Below are 17,431 nucleotides of genomic sequence, written 5' to 3' on the forward strand. Positions count from 1 at the left end.
TGACTGGATGCTGTATTGAAGCCTACTGACATGTGGTGAGAGAGTGCCAGCAACCGAGGCCAGTAAGTTCACTCTGGACAGATACGAATGGATTTATCCTGGCTGAGGGAAACAATCCCAGTGCCTTCTTAGAGTATGCCATTCTCAAAAGTTGTGTTTGCACGCCCTGGTCTATTGTAATCCCTGTGAGCAGTCTTCCAGAGATGTTACCAAGGCATCTTAATATTTCATCTCTGCAGAAATCTGTGACTTGTTCACTGCCCTGCAACTGGTTCACACCTACTAAATCTGGTGTATAGCGCTGACTTAACACTCAAATAGTTTTAAATAATAATATCATTCATCATATACATTAACCACTTACATGTCTTGCCATTCTCGGACAGGCGTTGTCCCTCTCCAGCGGAGTAGACAGGCACCACAGTTACAGTATAAACAGTATCAGACTGCAGGTTTCTCAGGACAGTCTTGTAGGTGCTTCCAGATACCTGCTCCTGGATAGATACAACCAGACACATATTGGATCATAATTGGGCCAATGGAAGCATGACCTCCTTATAGTTTTAAGGGGAAAATATTTCCTTCAACCTTAATTTTGGGGTTTATAGGAACAAAAACAAGAAGGGGGACCATTTTTGTGTAAATAAATTGTATGCAAGACCTGCAATGGGCTATAGACAAACCAATACCAGATGTAGGGTCAGAGTATGTATGGGGCAGATTACAGTTATACAAACATTTCTTGGCGGAGGTTGAAAATAATTTCATTGGTTGAGTTAAAGCTCAGTGGGCAGAGCCACAGTCTTTCTTCCTTAAACCTACTGCCCCTCAAAAACACAATCTAGTTTTGTTGGTTGGCTATTTGGCCTGACCAATCTTCAATGTTTAAAATAGCCATACTAGCCTAATACCTATCTATGTAAACTAGGTAGCTTGCATGCTGACCAACCAAGTTCATTAATGTCATGGTGATGAATGAATATAAAGGTTATTGATTCGAAAAGACTCCACCAATATTGGCTCCACCAAAATTTAATTCAACCTATCAGATTATTCCTTCCCCCAGAGTAGCTCTACTTTCAAGAAATGCCTGTAGGCCCTATCAATAACTCTCCAATTTTCATGCAGGGAGGTTTCATCATCACACAAATTAAACATGCCACATCATCATTTCTCAGGCACTCCAGCTTACCATCTCCTCAGCTCCTCCGGTTGCAGGGACATAGAAGATCCTATACTGACGTACGTTGCCCTCAGCAGCCTCCCACTGGACATTGAGGGTGCTGGTGGTGGGGTCAGTGACCTGCAGGTTCCTCACACCTCCAAGAGGCTCTGGAATGACATAAAAATAAAATATATTTAGAGGAGCCCAAACGGTCCCAAACGGTCCTATTTTAACAGCGCTGTGTTTTTTCGTTTTGCAAATTCATTGTAGGGTCAAAGCCGTCCAAGTTTTAGACACTAATGATTAAAGTATTTCTTAGTCATAACAGTTGGGCATATTTCCTCCCTGAGTCACTTATGTAATTCATTCATGAATTAATTTGTTACAATTATTGACAACCCTCCAAAAGGCAAGACAATCACCATGACATTTTCCATAAAACAGTTGTCAGTAATAAAGATTTACTTACTGGTTTTGCCAAGGCCTTTCAGCTCCCTGCTGACACCTTTGGCATAGACTGCCACCACACTAATGGCGTACTCAGTGTCAGGGGTCAGTTTGGGGAGCAGAACGGTGGTCTTCTTCCCGCCAACCTGGGTCTAGATGGACAGAGGACAAATTTTAACTTGCTGGCTTACAATGTTTTATTATCACCCAGAAGCTACCAAGTGACAAAATGACTCTTAATGGGAATCATCAATTCAGGTTTTACATGGAATAAAACTCATTTCCCTGTCTTATTTTTAGATTGCACAATAATATCAGTTTGAAATGTGGAGAATTTTGTTTGAAAAAATGAGCAGTTATTCAAATGATGGTTCATTAGTTCATCTGGTTAAAAGTTAACTTGGCTGCAACATTCCCTTGGAAGGTTGCTGTATTTCCTTAAGAAAATTAATAAAAAAGACATCTGTCTGGCTTAGGCTTTAAAAACAACCATTTGCAACCCTATCATCTGAGGTAAAAGATATTTGATCTGTTTCTAGGATGTGATACAGAGTTTAACAACTCCCCGTGCGTTCCTTAAATTGATGCCATTAACCTAATGGAAAGAATTTTACCTGAAAAACACAGGACTGTCAACATTTTAGAGGGGGGATGTTGCGAGCCTTTTTGGACATGGTTTACTATAGAGTGTGCCGGCCAAGGTAAATCTATACCCTGATGGCTAAAACAGTTGGATGTCTTGTCATAACAGGCATGAATGGTGGTGAATTTACTGCACTGCTTTTGGCTTAAAGGATGCTGTAAGGAATAGGGATGTAATTCTAAGGGAGCTGGGATGGTGTGTGTGTGTGAGTGTGTGTGTGTATGTGTGCGCACACATGTGTGTAATCATGTCTTTAATGCTCCACCAATCTCTTTAATCACTGACAGATTTTCTTGTGTGACTTGTTAAATCTCTTATCAGCACAACAGAAGAAAACAAAGGGACTTAAGTCTTATCGTTCGGCATTTGCACAACTTTCCTTGTACAGAAGTGCAAAGCAAATGTCAGCCATTTCCGAAAATCATACTTGTTGCCCCAGATGAAACAATGCAAAGCGACCTGGGCTAACTATACTTGTTGAAATCCCGACAGTGAACCGCGGAGACTTGGCTGACGTTAGATTGTTAGTTTCCAGTTTTCCTTCAACTTTTCAGAGTGATATCACCAAAGCAATCAGTACAGCTAAGTTTCCTGCAGTCACAGAGAAAAAAAAAATTCCATCCTGTGTTAAAGGGAAACTAGTGGTCAACAAATGACCTAGATACCACCAGCTGTGCTAAAGCTGAATGCTGTACAGAATGCTTGACAAGGTAAAACTGAAAAATAATGGAAAAACATCAACTTACACTATACCTTTAGCTGCTCTCTTCAGCATGAAAGAAAGTTGGATGCTAAATACTTCAGTATCTGGGCCATATAAAACGAGTGAAACAACAGTGAAGTAGTAGCCAGGTTTTGTGAGTGCAGCAGGGGTAAGACAGTTTTATGCAATATTTTAAACATACTCTTTATTATACAACCCCTCTTTTATTACATAAATATACAGTGACCTGAATGGGCCAATGCACTCTATCAACCACTCCCAGTTTACACAAACACACACACATACAACACTAAAGAGCCCCTCCCATCTCTAAAGTATCTGGTGAGTGCCTCCTTTGCTGTGTCAGTGGAACTTTTTACGAGGTTAGGATTTTTGGAGATCTCTCTCTTTGCATCCTATAAACTTAAAGTAGTGAGCATTGAGAATGCTTGACCTGAGCCTCTAGGGTGTGTAACATGTAGGAGAAAATTTAACAATGATATATGCAGTTGTTAAATCCAGCTGCCACAGCTTATTTGTGCAGGTGTGTATGCATGTAGCATGAGTGTGTGCCTGAGCACTATTGTTTCATTTGTTCATGGGAATGAGTTTTGCTTGTGGATAGCAATCAGTAACGTCTGACAGCAAATTGAAACCAAAAATGATGGTGCTGTCCAAAAAGTCTCGCTCATTCAGTAAGACAGGCGAGTGGATGACCAGCAGGAGCCTGTCTACAGTGTCAGGGAACACTGAGAAAAAACAGTAAAAAAGGAGGATTTTCCTCAGCATGACTGACGCCATATCCCAGCAACAGATTAAGTGATTAGACTTAGAATAAACTAAAATAATGCAATTTCCAGTGGCAGATTGGAGTTTTAGTTATACACATATGTCTTGGAGGCAGAGCTGCTCTGAAGGCAGAAATAATGCCATTGATTGAGTTAAAGCTCAGTAGGAAGAGCCATAAACCACAGTTTATTTGGCTAAGTAATATTTCACTGGAAATAGCAGACATTTTAAAGCCTGGTGCTCTTATTCCTACAAATTAAAAAAACACAGGCTTTCCATAGTTATTAGCCCTGCTGACCTTCCAAATTTTAAAGTAGCCATACAAACCCATAGCCATCAAAGTAACCCAGATTACTTGTCTGCTTACTTTTCAAGATCATGGATGCCATGGTCATGAGTGAATGAAAAAGGAAGCAACTGTTATTTAAATGTATTTACATTTTGAGTTTTTCATTGGGAATCAAAGTAATGTTCCTTAGTCACATAAACCGTGGTTCTTTGGCTCATCGCATTAACGTGCAAGTCAACATGTGAGATTATTTTTGCCTTTAGAGCAGGTCAGCCTGTGAGAAATGTTTGTGTAACTTAAACTCACATCTGCTTTCCAGTGTTTTGAGATTCTCTGCATGCGAATTAAGTGTACACAGTCTTTGTATGTGTCTTGTGTTCTTTTGTAAGGTGATAGCCCTCCCAAGCAGTATGCACAGTCAGTGTCAGTGTGTGTGCCTGTCTGTGCATCTGTAGTGTGTCCTTACAGTCAGGCTCCTGCCTCCAGCGGTGGGGACATAGGTGATCCGATAGTTCTGGACACGGCCTGGGGCAGGTTCCCACCTGGCGTTCAGAGTGGTGATGGTCTCATTGAACACAAGCAGGTTGGTGGGACTTGGGAATGGTACTGGAAACATGCACACATATCATAATTACAACCATGTTTATAATCATGATATTTAGTTATAGATGTTGTGCAGAGTTCCTTAAGAAATCTTTTAAAGGCACAATCCTTCATGTTTTGGAAAAATTCTAAATTCATGATGACTTTCACATTGAATTTACTCATAAATAATGTGCAGACCTTTGAAACTTTATAGTACACCAAAATTACCATGTCACTGTATCAAATCAAGGATTGTAGCTTTAAAGAAGAAAAGACAATCTTCCTCTGGGACTTTGTCTTTTCTGGATCAGGAAGAGATTATTCTCCAGAACAGTGATGGACGATTGATGAATTGATGGATTGATGAAATGATGATTAATGGATGGATAGGATGGATGTTTTGATGGATGGTGGATAGATGGGCAGATGGAGGTAGGAATGAGCTTCAAGCAATGATGAACAAGAACAATGGGATGACACAATACAACACAATGACGCAAGATGAAGGGATTCAAATCCCAATCTTGCAGGGCATGCATACTGTAGTTGAGATCCTTCATCAACCATCTAAGTTGTCTGAATAAGAATATATTCTTTTTACAGCAACAACCCTGAGATGATTGGCAGGAACAACAAGAGACACACAAACTGAGACAGACAAGCACTTATTAAAAAAATGGCTGTGTCAGCCGCAGCACAGCACCATTGGAGCGATGTATGGGTTAAGTGCCTTGCTCAATGACGCAATGATGGTAGTCCGATGAACAACAGTGTTGATGACTTGGGCAAAATGAAACATGCTGTCATTACTTGAAAAAAACACAACAAAAAACATCCTCTTGGTTTACCGCAAAATACTTACCTGACCCAGAGTCTCTGTACACTATAGAGGCAAAAATAGAAAGGTATAATGGACACACCCTTCACTAAGCATTCACAATTCATTGAATTTCACATTTCACTTGGTGCTATAACATCACTGCAATGGCAATCCCATAATTAACCTAAATTCGAAGATGAAAACAATTCAAGAATCTGTCTAAGCTTTTCATTCTTTTTCATTTAGAAATGTAAAACAATTATAATGCCAAAAAGATACAAGTTCTTGAGGTATTGTGAATATATGGATTTGCAGCTCAAGGAAAGAGTTGAAGAATCACCAGCCTAGAAGTGATTCTCAGTACAAATGAAACAGAATGGACATAAAAGCCACCTAAAACTTTGATAAAGATCCCAAAGAAAGATCCATTATTTCAAGTAACTGCAGCAGACTTAGTTATGTGAAGTGATTAAGTCATCATCATGGGGTTTCCAAGGGATGGATCTTACATGTCCTCTCAGTGCCAAGCAGATCCTCGCTCTCTGATTCATCAGGGTAGATGGCAGTAACAGACACATCATAGGGCGTATCTGCCTCCAAGTTCTCCAGGACGTGGGTTGTCTCATCACTGTTAAGAATGGCCTGTCGAAGAAAACACAAACAGCATGTGGGATGGTGCTTGGCTCCAATACCAGCCAGTGCAAACCAAAAGCAAGCAATACAAGAATCATCGGATTTTGGCATTATAATTACAAATGGTGTTTGTTGCAAGAGTCTGTTTTTCAGATGTTCTTACTGCCTCCATGGGAGGGCTTTGTCAAAGCATCGCCAAAGCACTTTCTGTGGTGCTCATCAAGAAATAGCATGTATGATTTATTACAAACTCGTATGTCTTGGACAGCTGGTGTTCTCTTACATATTGGAAGTTGTTTTCTCCTTTCTTGGTCCAGCCGATGCGGTAGAGGGCCACGTCAGGGGCTCCATGATCCCAGGTGGCTCTGAAGCTAGAGTGTGTCACTTCTGAGAAGCGCAGGTTCTTGGGGGCAGGAACCACATCTACGGGGTAGGAGGTTATGAAAGTTATGATGACTGATCACGTTAAACACCATCTTTGACCGGAGTCATCTTGATGGGAATCCTCATCCTCATTATTATAATGACATGTTTTCATTCTTACCAGTGATGGCATCTCCCAGCATTGGCTGGCCTGGTCCCTCGTCATAGATTGGAGTAACAGCCAGGCCATACTCGGTCTGTGAGATCAGGTTTTCCAGTTTCCTGGTGGTCACTCCTCCACCCACTTCCAGCTGTGGATCAATCCCACATCATTATTAAAATGCTGTGGTACAAAATGTCCAATCATTGATGCCTATGTGTAGAGCTTTGTGAATTCCATTTTCTGTGATTCCAAGAGATTCTGCCACCAGGGTTTCCAAGAACACTGGCAACAGGGTGCATCTAATGAGACTGGTTGGAAACTTCACCAGGAGGCACAACAATCATGCTTGTCTCCAGAATAGGATGGAAACAAACAATACACTCAACGAGCAACAAAAAATTATTTCATGAAGCACCTGGAAAAGTTACTGAAACTGCAATACTGGCTTTGCCACACTCCATTCCATCCAGTATTATCTACTGAATTTCAACACATTGAATTCCAGGGACAATTCATTCTGAATTGAAGTATCATTGGCCTATGGAGGTAAAAACACTGGCTCTGTCTGTTTGCCTGGTCTTTGTTGTTGCATTTCAGTTATAAATCTGAGTTCAGTCAAGTGGCACATTATTGGATTTGTCTGTGAGGACCGTAAATCTCAGCTGAAGGCCTCTACTGGATAAAGGAAGCACTGTGGTCTGTGTTATGAATGGCACGCTGTCACAAATTGGGCTCTGTCAAATTGTCCATCAGGTCAGAGTTGCCACCCTGCTACTTCATGGCCAGCAAGCTCTACCTCCCGAGTCGGTGCAGGTTTGACATTCAGATCCTCAGCCTATGTGTCACTTTCCCATGTGTGTTTTTCATCTTTTTCACAGAGCAGAGGCTCCTTATGATTTATGCCTAAGGAAGTAGCAAATGACCCAAGCCAGAACCTGTGGCTGTAGCCCGAGAACTCCCACAAGGGGACGTACAACCATAAAATATTCATCCTGCTCCATCAGTGGAATGTGGACAAACAGACAACACCTGTCAATCAATGATCCACCCTCCACCCCACCATCAACATCACCAACCCTTAAACCTTGCAAATTCAGTCTCTGATTGTTGCACAACCTTTTCACCAAGCTCCAGGACCAGGGAAGCTCCCTGAGGCTCAAGCATGTGGCATGAGCTATTACATTAATCAAGTCATTCAACTGAATCACCATCTAAATGGTTAAAACAGACTACAGAACTACAGAGGCAGTTCTGTTGATACAGGCAGTGGTGTGGAAACTAAACTCACCTCTTTAGCTTCTCCATCCTCAGGCTTGTAAGTGATGAGGTATTTGCGAACAGGACCGGGAGCAGCTTCCCAGATGAGCCTCATGGTGCTGTGAGTGACGTCACGTACCGTCAGCACACCTGCAGGTGGTAGGGGCCCTAAAAAAGACAGAAGAAAGAAGATTTGGCTTAGGTTTAAAAGATTTGGAAAAGGCTGTTGTTAGGTATGAGAAATACAGTGACAGTGTTGAGTCTGTTCCACTCGGTCCCAGCATACTGCATAATCCTCAATTACTACTAATACTGGGACCCAATCTTACTCATATTGTTTCCTAACAGACCTGGTGCCAATGTGCACACATGGCATAAAGACAGGCATGGGCTGTCCACTAAACATTAAGCCCTACTAGCTTTGTAGAATATGTACTGCACAAATGAGATCAACGGGTGAATCAGCAGCTACATACGAGTGACTCCCTGCTCAGTGAGTGGCTCGCTAGCTGACTCTCCGTGGAGGGCGAAGAGGGAAAGCGTGTAGGCAGTGTTGGGGAGCAACCTCACCAGCTGGACTTCCGTTACATCCCCTCCCACCCTCATCTGCAAGGGAATCAGACCACAAAACAACATGAGGTCAGAGGGTAAGCTGATGACATGGGTTCCTCAGTGACTTAGAAAGAAACATTTGGATAAGAATGTTTGAGGAGACATTCTGGTGTAGCAGATCTGCCAAATCCAGTTTGGACCCGGTGGGTTTGACACCTCATGAACAAATGATGATGTTCCCTTGGCAGAGTGAGCTCATGGTTTACCCAGCCCTTGGTTTTCATCAATGTTATTCTGTGTTTACCCTTTTCCTTGTCTGTTGAACGGAGAAGTGAACACTGGTGGCTTTGTAAGATGTTATTTCATTGATGGATGACATCTGTATTTTGTCAAGAATTGTTGACAGGACATTGGAGTTTTTGGTTATTGGCAGTGTTTGTATATGTGTGTGTGTGTGTGTGTGCGCAGTGTATATGAATGCATACAAGCACGTATGATTGTATCCAAATCCTCCTTAGTATGCGTACGTGCTTCCAACACTATGTAATATCCACAGCTGGTTGGCTACTTATAGTTATGTCTCTGCCTGTGGGTGGGAATGCATGGGTGTGCTCTCAGTGGATAGCACTCTCACCTCCTGTTCCAGAGAAGGCTCAGTGGCATTGATGGCACTGTAGAGCAGCATGTAGCCTGTGGCACCCTCTGCCTCCTCCCATTTCACCCGCATGGTGGTGGCCTGCTCATCGTAGATGTTCATCCTCCTCACTGCGCTCAAAGGCACTGGGTGGCCAGGCAACAATTTTAGAGGATAGAATGTAAGTACTGGTACAGTGAAACCAAGATCATCACACATCACACATGCTTGTATGTGTACGTACATGTGCTAATGCATAAACACACATTTACAGATGTGAGGATACTGTTTAGCAAACGGTCACAGGCACAAACGGACACTCGACGTTTCTCACGCCACATCTGCGTGCTTGCAGGGTGAGCTAAGGCTGATATTGTGTGCCATTCACGTGGTGACAGCTAAAAAAATAAGATTTCTTTTATGTGTGCTTTTATGGAGACATAACTCAGGCCATTAAAGCTGTGCTATTCTAAAGGGTACAAATAAAACAATGACTCAAACGAAACAAAGAAATAAGTTGAAACCGCGCCTGAACCTCAGCGTGATTATGTAAAGTCTCTTTGAGTTTTCATTTAATTAAAACGGGCTAATGCTATCTTAACGCAGCCACATATGGTCTTATAAACAAGACTAAGATATTCAGCCTTTGAAGATTTGATTAATGGAGACCACACAGGAATCACAGTCACTGAGTAAAGATAATGTATTATGCGACTGAACCTTAATCAGAGAGTTTTAATTGTGGCAGCTGAGGGGTATTTACACAACTAAATGCTAGAAAGATCAATTATGTAAAATAACCTGCTGTTGTTGACATTTGTTCTTCATCAACCCTCGATATCTGGGCTGTCTAAAGTGTAAAGACACTAAAAATTATAATGTTGAATTAACAATTTTATCTGGAGTCACTGGCTTAATCATGTCATCTACAATATTTGTCACTACTTCACTTTAAGCCCTGTTCAGCCAGGATTAGTTTTACTGGGGGAGGTGGGGTAAAGTAGTAATAACTGAAGCATCTCCACTATTTTAATCCTGTCTGAATTCCTTATTCCATCCATCCATCACCATTAGTTCGTCTTAATTCAAGTAATAAAGTTAATTTGATCAGGTTTAGGAGTCCAGTGATTCTATGGGCTCAGAGGCAAAAATGGTACAAAAGAAAAAGACGTACATGTGGTCTCGGTTCCTTTGAGTGGTTCGCTGCTCTCCTCTCCCACAACTGAGTAGACGTTGACCAGGTACTCGGTCAGGGGGTTGAGGCTCTGGAGAACCACCGTGTTCTCTGTACCGTCCACAACCACCTAATAGAATAGGGAAAGTTGAAGTGTGTGTGTATGTTTTATTGTGTGTATTTGCTCATATGTCATGCAGCTAAGAGTGGAAGAGAGATGTCGGGGGGTGTCTCTCAGAAACCACTCTAAACAAACATGCTCTAGGATCTGTTTACCATGAAGTGCTAATCAATTAAGCAGCACAATAAACAAACAAAAGCTCTATCTGTTTTCAGCGCTGGCTCAAGTAACTTTTAGAGCGCTCCAATTAAAACCACAAAACCCTCTGACCAAACTCAGCTGGTCCCAAACCCAGCGTGTGCTTCAATTCCAGATCCATAAACAAAAATAAAACCTCATCCACGATGTTCACTAACAAGCAAAACCATGGGAGCTGGACAAAAACAAACATATCCTACATGTAATTAGATTCAGATACTAAAAATGGATGTATTCCACAAGCTGTGGAGCCAGGACCCTGCTGTCCAATAGAGTCTATTACACATGAACTCATTATTTGCTTTCTAATCCTCTAAACTGAAGGCTGTGTGTTTTTGTTGCCTTGCCCTCTGTCAGATGTAATTAGACACCCATACAGCAAGAGGCCAACCCAAACTTGACTGGCTGGAAAGGGAGGTTTCTACGGAGTTTCCTGTTAGCTGCAGACACAGTAGGTCAAGGGATGCGGCTGAGCCAAGTTCACCTTCAAACCCACACAGCAAGATACATTACACTCACCACAACGCTTTGTGTGATGACTACATGAGTGGCATTGTGTCAGTTGTAGTGCACTAAATTATCTGGAAGGGAAATGTGTGTCTCTACCTGCTGTACACGTCCAGTGAGAGTCATGTACTCGACACGGTACTTGTCCACTGGGCCCTCGGGGCCAGTCCATGTGGCGCGGAAGGAGTAGGGGGTCACCTGGGATGTTATCAAGTTAGTTGGTGCTTCAAGTGCGCCTCCTTGTCAAGTGTAAGAAAAAAAGAGAGAAGGAAATTCCAATATGGACCATCACTTTGAACATACACCATTAGGCATGACTGTACAATGTTGCTTCCTCTTTCCAAATTCTGAGCTGATCAGTCACTGATTTGGACTGTAGGGGTAAGGAATCCTAAGGCCTAAAAACCCACCATCTAGATGATCTTATAAATCTTCTATTAGATTTATAGAAGTCTATTTCATTTCTCAGCCAGCCCATTAGGAAAGTCATGTGAAAAGAAGGAGTTAAAAATATAAATGTGGCAACATATAAAGACATAAAATGAGTGATAAATTCTAATAGAACACTCTTTCTTCTCATTGAGACTGCAAAGCCAAATGCTCTCCAAGACGTTTCCCCTCACATGCTGTATCCAATAGCAGCTCTTTAATTTGATTAAGGAGCAGACGATATTCTGTTCCAGGGAAACAGAAAGAGCATTAAGAGGAGGAAGAAAACAAAAGATCTGTGATAATTTCCATGGGTTGGCTGGCTCTTTGCTTGTGAGTGTTGCCTTCCATGGTGGGCCAGACATGTAGTGACTGTGAGTCTGGGATACTCTACACTGTGTTTATACTACATATCAAGAGCCCAAGAATAGCCCAATTGGCTCAGTATATCTATGGCTATGTCTTTTTTAGCCTGAGGGCTGCTGTCCTTGCAATTGATAGGCCAAGCGACTATATCAATGCAATCAAATCACTTGAGCCATGTGGTTTCAGCCAAATGCTTTTTGCTTAAAACAGAGTATTTCTCGATCTACCATTAATTTGTATCTAAATGAGAATGTAGCCACCTCCTCTTTGTTTCCCTCACTTATGTCCATCGGTTGTGTGCATACTCTGATGAAAACTTATATATACCTGTTCCCTTGACACTTTTACAGAGATTGTCTGTGAGATTGTCCACAATGTCCAACAGGAAGGAGAAGTCAGCCACATTGTACATGTGAATTTCATCTGGATCAGAGGCAATGGACCTCAGCTCATTCTCATCAGCATTCTTCACACCTGAAGAACAAGTCAAAAACCATTTGTTATTTTTCATTTGATAAATGTAGGGTGAGTGGCATTTTTCAAATATAACAGAGTTGATAAGTGAGAAAATAAGGGTAATGACAAGGAACATGAAGTCCCGAAAATTTATGCTTCAAAAGGTTCACTTATTTTTTTTAAGTGGGATGTACGAGGTTTTGAAATCCAAGAAAAAGAACAAGTTTTTGAAATAAAGCCGATGGAAAAATGACCTAAATGATCTTTACTTACCGATGGCATAGAGCTCAATGCCCTGGTCTCTGAGGTTCTGAGAGTTGGCAATAATGTCGTCCTGGGACTTGCCATCAGTGATCAGTACACCAATCTTCCGAGCGCTGGGTCGCATCCCGACGTTCTCTTTGAAATTATTCTGGAGGATGTAGTTCAAAGCCAGACCTGCAACGAAGACAAAGACCTTCATTCATCACCCTGATTGCAGTGCGCTCAACTGATTCTCTGTGGCCTTTCCAGCGAGACGCTAAACAAACATCATGATGAAGTGTGGGAATGGATACATGGTAAATTTTTAGACACGCAATATGAACTTTCCCATTACAAAAACATGATCTCACAGAATCACAGCTTGACAGTGTACTCTTAATATCCGCGCATTGAACAACAGAAATACAAGTGGCTGCGGTGTCACTGTCCAAGTGCTGTGTATACACACTAAATAAAGTAGTAAATACCAGTCATGGTGTTGCCTCCTTTGTATGGCAAATTAGTCACAGCCTCCAGCAGTGCGTCCCTGTTTCTGTGGGCGTTTAGGTGCCATTCAGTCTTTGGGTCCCCACTGTACTGAGCCAGACCTGAAGCAATCACACCAAAAAAACATTGTTAGATGTTATCTTTCAACTCCAGTGCTTAAAGAAGACTGATGATCCATTGACTTTGGGTGTTCATAGTCTAAGTAAACCCACCGATCTGGACCCTTTCAGGGCCAATGTCGAAGACTCCCACCATGCGGGCAATGAACGCACGAATGGTCTTAAAGTTGAGACGTCCAATACTCCAGGAGCCATCCACCAGCAGAACAATGTCGGCCTGGGCTGTGGTCTTACACATCACATCTGAGAGGTCAAAGATCAGAGGGTCTCAGCTCAAGGACATTGTAGGCTGAACTGGGATACAGTTCGATGTTCCATTGTCATATATGCAAAAAGTGTATGATTATGATTTAGAGGTGGGCAAAGAGGTGTTGGAAGAGGTGAAAAAAGACACAGAGAAAAGGCTCATGACACAAAAAGGCAACACAGGCATTAAAATCAGCCTAAATGACATAAAACATGATCCATGATGCTAAACAAACACATTTCCTTTCATTGTCTTCACAAGCAAGCAGAAAAGCATTTGGTCTTCATTTTTCTTCCTTTTCCAAGCCATTTTTCATTTTTTTTGCCAGGTGTCCTCTGACATGTTGAGGCAGTTTTTCACTCTGTTGTCCTGTCTGGGGCCGTTCATGCACTCATCCCAGGGGCAAATCAGGTGACTGTACACCCACTACCAGCCCATGATATATGACGGGCCTCCTTTATGAGAGATAACTGTGCCTTCCACAGCAGCACGGTCGTACTCTGATCTTGTTTTCTTGTTTTCTGAACACCTGTGAGATGACAAGGAAGGCATCCCATCCAAAGTACCTAAAAGAAGGCTGCAGATGTGCAAGGGTGTAGGCAGATGCTGTGCAATCTGCCAATGTCTGCAACTGAAAACAGGTTACATATTTGATTTACAGACATTTTTGCTCATACCCCACCCACTCAAAAGGCAAAACCCCAACCAAACATGAACAGCTGCCTGACTTATAACGACAGAGGAAGAGACTCGATGTGGATAGAATCATATATGCTTGGAGAAACAGATCAAGTTACACAGTCATAAGAAAAATATTTTATCTGAGACTTAAAGGAGAAAAAGTCATTTGCCTTTACAGATGTGAATTCTGGTCAGCAGGTTGCCTTTCACTAAATAGAGTCAATTCAGTTTGTTTTCCTATTCATGCTCTTATTTTGCTGATTATAGCTGTGGTTTTCATCCATGTACCATGAAGGTCCAAGAGTCTGCAGTTATTTATTTTATCCAGACTGGCACTGAGACTGAAAGAACCAATCTCTGCTTAAAGGTACCCAATAGTGAAAAAGGCTGCTGCAGGATTTTATTGGAGTAAAAGCCTCCAAACCCCAGCCATGGATTATATACATCCTCTTTTGAAGCGGATGAAAATATTTAAAGTACAAGATGGTGATAAAAGGCATTTTGTAGTGTAATCATGTTCTAAAATGATGAAGAAGAGGAAAGAAAGTGGTTATCAAATTAGATCTAACCACAGAAGCTTTTGTCACATGTACAACTTTCTTTGTAGTGGCAGTTGTTGGGTATCAGTGAGGAGAGCCAGGTCCTCTCAACTCCTTGTGTTTTATCTTTTAGAGCCAGGTCCTGTCACTTGATGTGTATCTGGCTCTTTATTAGGAGGGGGCCTGACGCTGAGTGGTCAAGCTCATCTCACCACACGCAACGTTTTTTCCTCTCCTCACACTTTCTGCCTGCCGTGCTCTGACTCGTGAGGTAGTAAAACATTTTATAATTGCAAACAGATTATACGTGTGTGGGTCAGTCCTACCCTGGCTGTTCTTGGACCCAAAACAAAAAGAGAAATCCCGATGTGACACGATGAAGAAAGCAAGAGGGGCAGACAGATGGAAATGCCATTACATCTGTTATTTCGTGAGACAATTAGCTTTGAGGAAAGGCATTTAGGGCCACTCGTCGGCTTTTACAGGCCATGGGATTGGAGTGTATTTTCCTAAGTAAAATTTTACGATGTGATACATGTCTAAACTGTTTGACTGTTGCTGCCCAAAGACACAACATACTGTATGTACTGTCTACAAAAGGGTGGAAGGGATCATAACGTTCATGTTTGTTATATGCTGCTAAAGTCTTTTGAAACACACTATCTTTAGCATCTAACATATTTTTAAGAAAGTAGAAGTAGTAGTATTTTCTGCGTAGCCTAAAGTCGGTATGTGAAGTAATCCTTAAGAAGATGCATTACCTCCTGGTTCAATCGGAGGTGGCTCAGGTGCATCAGAGAGAGTGGTTTTCTCCTCACCACCCAATGGCATACTCTGTCCTCCGTCAAACATACCAAACACACTCACTGAGTATTTGGTGTCCGCTCTGCAGAATGAAGCACATCATTTTCATCATTTACACAATCTACCACAGGATACTCTTCAAAGATCTTTACATTTGAACTTGAAAGGGAAAGTCAGAGAAGGACTAATGTGACCTAGATCAGATTTGTGTAGCCTGAAGACACACCTTAGCTCCTCCAGCACCACAGTGTTGTCATAGGGCCCGACCAGAAGCTCTCCGAGGTCAATGTCATTTTCTGAGGGGTGGAAAGTAACTTTGTAGCCCCTAACATCACCTGGAGCAGGGTCCCAGGTAACACGGAAACTGGTTTTGGTGGGTTCTGAGGTCTGCAGGTTCCTGGGGCCTTTGAAGGGTGACACTGAAGAAGAGAGAAAACCAAATTTTTAAGTGTTATGATACAGACAAAATGAAGATAAAGACAAAATAACTACATTGGCAGTAAGATGACTTAACCTATATGCTGTGAGATTAATAGATGTGTTTTTCTTGTGATGGACAACCTAATGACCTTTCATAACCTCTGCAACAAAGCAAAGTTTGTGGTGTGGTGAACGATAGACCAACGTACATGTTGTTCCTTCTCCTTGCCTTGCTTTTCCCTCCCCTTGACGGTACACGGGCAGCACGGTGATTTCATACGTCGTCACAGGAGTAAGGCGTCTCAGAACAGTGGAGGTCGTGCCACCAGGCACCTTGGCAGCCAGCTGGCGCCCTCCTGATTTGGGTTTGTAAGTCACACGGTAGTTGACCACATTGCCAGGTGCCGGTTGCCATGTCACCTTCATGGTCTTCTCTGTCTCCTCAGACACAACTATCATTCTGCCGGCGGCCGAGACTGCAAGGAAGGGAAAAAGAAATAAAGTTTATTTTAGGAGACGTGATTGATAGATGGGCACGTGGAGAATGTAGACTTTTGGGCCTTGTTCAGATGGAAAGTATACTAAATGTGTGCCTAACCACCTACATTTCCAATATACCTCTGGAAATATAAGCGGTATGGCTATCATGCTAGTGAGTAAAGTAAACAGTAACATGCTTGGCTACCTCACAGTCTTTCATCAGGGCATCTGCTCAGTTTCCATATGCTTATACACACAAACCCACCCAAATACAGCTTGAATTTCACCAGTATACATTAAACAGGCCCAAATTTACAAGATTGATCGTGTTTGTGAGATGGTGGGTTTGTGAGCCAAGCATAGACGTTTTGTAAATTTGAGTAAAACCCACAGTCTTCTTTTTTCCATTGTGTGTCCACAGAGAGTTGTTTTTCGCTGGAACAGGAAGGGCAAGTGTGAATTGTCAGAGCCATCTAAACGAGCCGAGGAAAATATTCAGACAGTTCTACTTCAGAGGGAGGCTTTTTATGAACGGAAAAAAGCAGCGCATCCAAGTTTTCAATGTGTGGCTCAGCCCAAATGGACCTGTGATTTCTGTAGAGCAGAAGGAAAGAGAGCGAAAGATGGTGGGTGCAAAGTGAAGGAAGGCATGAGCAAAGTGATCATGGTAATAAAACATATGTGCCTCCGGAATTGCCTTAAGATTGTTTTTGATGTATATGGCACCTGTTTTACTTGCCAGAATCAATAAACAATAATGATGGTTGGACATATTTTTCCATTTGCACATTCCATTTCACTAGCTGGTGGACAAATTCCCTCCCAATTGGTGTGAGTTTCCGTTCAATGTGCTTTTCTCATTTGAGCAGGAGAGTCTAACAAGGGAAATGCCAGTGTCTATCTGTCCTGCTTGTCCTATGAAAACCAGGTGCAGGTGCGCTGGACGTTACGTCACCTGTGAATGTACGCATAACACACACGTGCACATTCTTGATGGCACACACGCAAACTCTTATAACACTCTGATTGCAAAAGCATCTTGGTGACCTTCTCGGCTGGCTCTCTGGCTCAGGTGAACGCCAACAGCAATGACGTTA

At 42.2% G+C, this 17,431-nt stretch overlaps 1 protein-coding gene across 4 annotated transcripts in view; it reads right to left on the minus strand.

The window, feature by feature from the left end:
• col12a1a (collagen, type XII, alpha 1a) overlaps nt 1-17,431 on the minus strand; it is a 61,942-nt gene that overhangs the window by 25,167 nt on the left and 19,344 nt on the right. For 2 of the 4 annotated variants that reach the window (XM_030044496.1, XM_030044498.1), the window contains exons 15-34: nt 16,064-16,330; nt 15,661-15,853; nt 15,392-15,516; nt 13,257-13,406; nt 13,026-13,145; nt 12,568-12,732; nt 12,166-12,312; nt 11,143-11,282; nt 10,218-10,347; nt 9,044-9,189; nt 8,334-8,463; nt 7,889-8,025; nt 6,619-6,748; nt 6,358-6,497; nt 5,951-6,083; nt 5,484-5,504; nt 4,503-4,642; nt 1,635-1,764; nt 1,193-1,332; nt 365-494 (exon numbers count right to left, since the gene is read on the minus strand). In XM_030044496.1, coding sequence (XP_029900356.1) covers nt 365-494; nt 1,193-1,332; nt 1,635-1,764; nt 4,503-4,642; nt 5,484-5,504; nt 5,951-6,083; nt 6,358-6,497; nt 6,619-6,748; nt 7,889-8,025; nt 8,334-8,463; nt 9,044-9,189; nt 10,218-10,347; nt 11,143-11,282; nt 12,166-12,312; nt 12,568-12,732; nt 13,026-13,145; nt 13,257-13,406; nt 15,392-15,516; nt 15,661-15,853; nt 16,064-16,330 — 2,814 coding nt within the window. The remainder of the gene's footprint in view (nt 1-364; nt 495-1,192; nt 1,333-1,634; nt 1,765-4,502; nt 4,643-5,483; nt 5,505-5,950; nt 6,084-6,357; nt 6,498-6,618; nt 6,749-7,888; nt 8,026-8,333; nt 8,464-9,043; nt 9,190-10,217; nt 10,348-11,142; nt 11,283-12,165; nt 12,313-12,567; nt 12,733-13,025; nt 13,146-13,256; nt 13,407-15,391; nt 15,517-15,660; nt 15,854-16,063; nt 16,331-17,431) is intronic. The other 2 variants (XM_030044497.1, XM_030044499.1) reach the window with 2 other exon arrangements.

The sequence above is a fragment of the Myripristis murdjan genome, chromosome 22, assembly GCF_902150065.1.
Source record: "Myripristis murdjan chromosome 22, fMyrMur1.1, whole genome shotgun sequence".
NCBI classification, from domain to species: domain Eukaryota; kingdom Metazoa; phylum Chordata; class Actinopteri; order Holocentriformes; family Holocentridae; genus Myripristis; species Myripristis murdjan.